At 37.1% G+C, this 2464-nt stretch overlaps 1 protein-coding gene across 2 annotated transcripts; it reads right to left on the reverse strand.

Annotated features, from left to right (window-relative positions):
• Window positions 1-2464, reverse strand: LOC7497345 (zinc finger protein ZAT9). Of its 2 annotated transcripts, none has more exons than XM_024584422.2 (2): window positions 1078-2452; window positions 1-324 (listed from the first exon to the last, which is right to left on the reverse strand). In XM_024584422.2, the coding sequence occupies exons 1-2, from the start codon at window positions 2217-2219 to the stop codon at window positions 291-293; spliced, it is 1176 nt and encodes a 391-aa protein (XP_024440190.1). In that variant the 5' UTR covers window positions 2220-2452; the 3' UTR covers window positions 1-290. The 2 variants fall into 2 exon arrangements, with proteins under 2 accessions (XP_024440190.1, XP_024440189.1); XM_024584421.2 differs by lacking the exon at window positions 1-324 and adding an exon at window positions 332-526 and having other exon boundaries at window positions 1078-2464.

Genomic DNA, 2464 nt, shown 5'->3' on the forward strand with positions numbered 1-2464 from the left:
GAACAAATATTATACTTAATTTTTCATTTATTACAAATTCAATGAATGAGATTTGAGTTTCCATATTCGTGAGCCGGCTCGACACTGTGGCCAGGCCGACCCTAAACAAAACAAGTTATATATTCCTTGCGTAAGAAAAAGAAAAAAAAACAGAGGGATTTTTCAACTTTTTTTTTTTTTCTCAATCAGCTTTTCAGATTTCCAAGGACCAACATTAGGAGAGTTATTAAATGTAAATCAGATGCAGCTTCAAGGCTATTCAAGTCATTAACTAAGTGCTATCTCCCTCCTTAGTCCCACCCTCTCTGGAATAGCTTAGCAGATCTGTTAAGTGAAAAAGGTTGAAACTGTTTCAGACAGACAGAGACAGAGAAGCGGCAAGAAAATGCTGAGAGAGAGAGAGAAAAGAAAGGAACAAGATACTATATTATCAATTTATCATGAAATGAAACAGTTCCATGAGGCAGAATTTAAGCCTAGTTGGCTTCCTTCAGGGCTCAGGCTAAGCTTCTCCCTCTCTCGTGAACTGTACAATGGCAGCATTGGCAGTTGGTGGAAGTTACTTTTCCATTAATAAAAGGAGAAGAAGATTAACAGGTCTTTGATCAAACTTAATTAGAAAATAACTATTTTTAAGAAAATGACCCGTGGGACAACTGGAACTTTGAACAGAAACAGCCATTAGTAGTTACAGCAATGCTTACCACTTTATCAACAAAAATTAATCACTAAAAATAAACAAAACCCAGAATTTATAGCGCTAAGATGCATGTAAAAAAAAGAATAATTGAAGTAAAAATTATTCAGTTTCCTCCATTCATGGATGCTGATCTAACTCATCATCAGTTTGTTACATAAACAGAACAGGAAACAGTACTAAAAGAAATGAACTGCAGTTAGAAATTTTGAACTAGGAAATAGTGATGAGATAAATAAGAAGCATGTAACTCAGTTGACCAAAACAAATTTGCATAGTTTCAGATCCTGCAAAAACGCAAAAGTAGTCGAAAATTTCTTACTTTATGGATCAAACCCGTTACTCGTGTAGAGCATACTAAAATTAAGCAAAATATTCACCGTTTGATGTAGCTAACAAATTCTGCATCAGACACAGCAGAGAGCTTATCAGCTTGGCTAATATCATCATCATCAACTGGAGCAGGAAGATTAAGATCTATCAAACCCAAGTTATTGTCTCCAAACTTTGTGGAACTTCTTGCAGGAGTACTTGAAGAAGCTGCTACACCAATTACATGAGATCTTTTGTGGCCACCAAGAGCTTGCCCAGATGAAAATACTCTCAAACAAAATGGACATCCATGGATTTTCTTCTCTGGCAGAGAAGTAGAAGCACCTGCATTTTCTGTTGGCTCCAAGTTTGGTTCTTTACTTGGTGTATAAACTTTGAGTTTCTTGTGACTTGCTCTATGCCCACCTAAAGCTTGATAAGATTTAAACACTTTGTTGCATGTTTCACATTTGTACTTCCCTCTTACTTTTGTCTTGCAAGATTTGAACTCACCAGAATCATCTGTTTCAGTTTCTACTTCCTCTTCAAGTCCCCGATCTTCTTCTTGATTCTCTTGTTCTTTTCTCTTCCATCTGTCTCTTGAAAGCATCATAAGACAGAAAGCGACATCTTCTTCTGTTGTAGTGTCAGAAATTGAACTCACCGGTTCAGGTTCTTGACCCGATGATGACTCAGCTGCTGCCTTAAAAGTACCCATTTTCTTGAGTTCAAGCTTCTTTACTATGTTGTTGTTCTCTTGCTCTTGCCTTGGTCTTTGCTGATGATATTGATGGTGATGATTCTCTAACAATCTCTCAGTTCTCTTGGATCGTCTTCTTGTTGGGTTCTTTGATGACTCGGTCTCACTTTCTCTATCTTGAAGAACAACAGAACCAGCATCAGCCGCAGCAAAACAGAACTCAGGATCAACCAATCGAATACTTCTTTTGGGGTTCTCTCTGAGCCCATAAAGAACACCCTTTTCTTCTTCCTCTTCCTCCTCCTCCTCTTCCTCCTCACCTTGTCCTTCTTCTGCTTCTTCTTCTGAAGATGAAATTGATTCAGTGTCTTCACTAACTTCAATATGTGGGAATTGATCTTCTAGTTTTGGAGGAACTGGAAGCTTCAACAAATGAGACCTCATGTGACCGCCCAAAGCTCTACCGTTAGAGAAACTTTTGAAGCACAATTTGCACTTGTGCTTCTCCATTAACTTGAAAACAGAGCAAAAGAAACAGAGGGATTTTTCCTTCTTTGTGAAAAAAGACTGTGACTTGTGGATTTTTCTTTTTCTATAGGGGAAACTGGAAAGAGTTGTAAAGAAGTTGAGGAAAAGAGTGGAAACTAAAAGGAGTAGGTGACAAGCATTCCTCCACCAAGAGAGATGTATACAAAGATACAAAATAAATAAATAATTTTTTTTTAAAAAAAATATAGCTTTGATTTTGATTTTTT

Source organism: Populus trichocarpa, chromosome 14, assembly GCF_000002775.5.
Source record: "Populus trichocarpa isolate Nisqually-1 chromosome 14, P.trichocarpa_v4.1, whole genome shotgun sequence".
Classification (NCBI taxonomy): domain Eukaryota; kingdom Viridiplantae; phylum Streptophyta; class Magnoliopsida; order Malpighiales; family Salicaceae; genus Populus; species Populus trichocarpa.

What these genes read in the sequence shown, in the direction of transcription:
- LOC7497345 (XM_024584421.2), bottom strand. Translation starts at nt 2,219, where the DNA reads ATGGAGAAGCACAAGTGCAAATTGTGCTTCAAAAGTTTCTCTAACGGT. An exon ending in TTTGTTAGCTACATCAAACG is followed by an intron (nt 527 to 1,077) that starts GTGAATATTTTG and finishes GCCATTGTACAG; the next exon opens with TTCACGAGAGAGGGAGAAGC.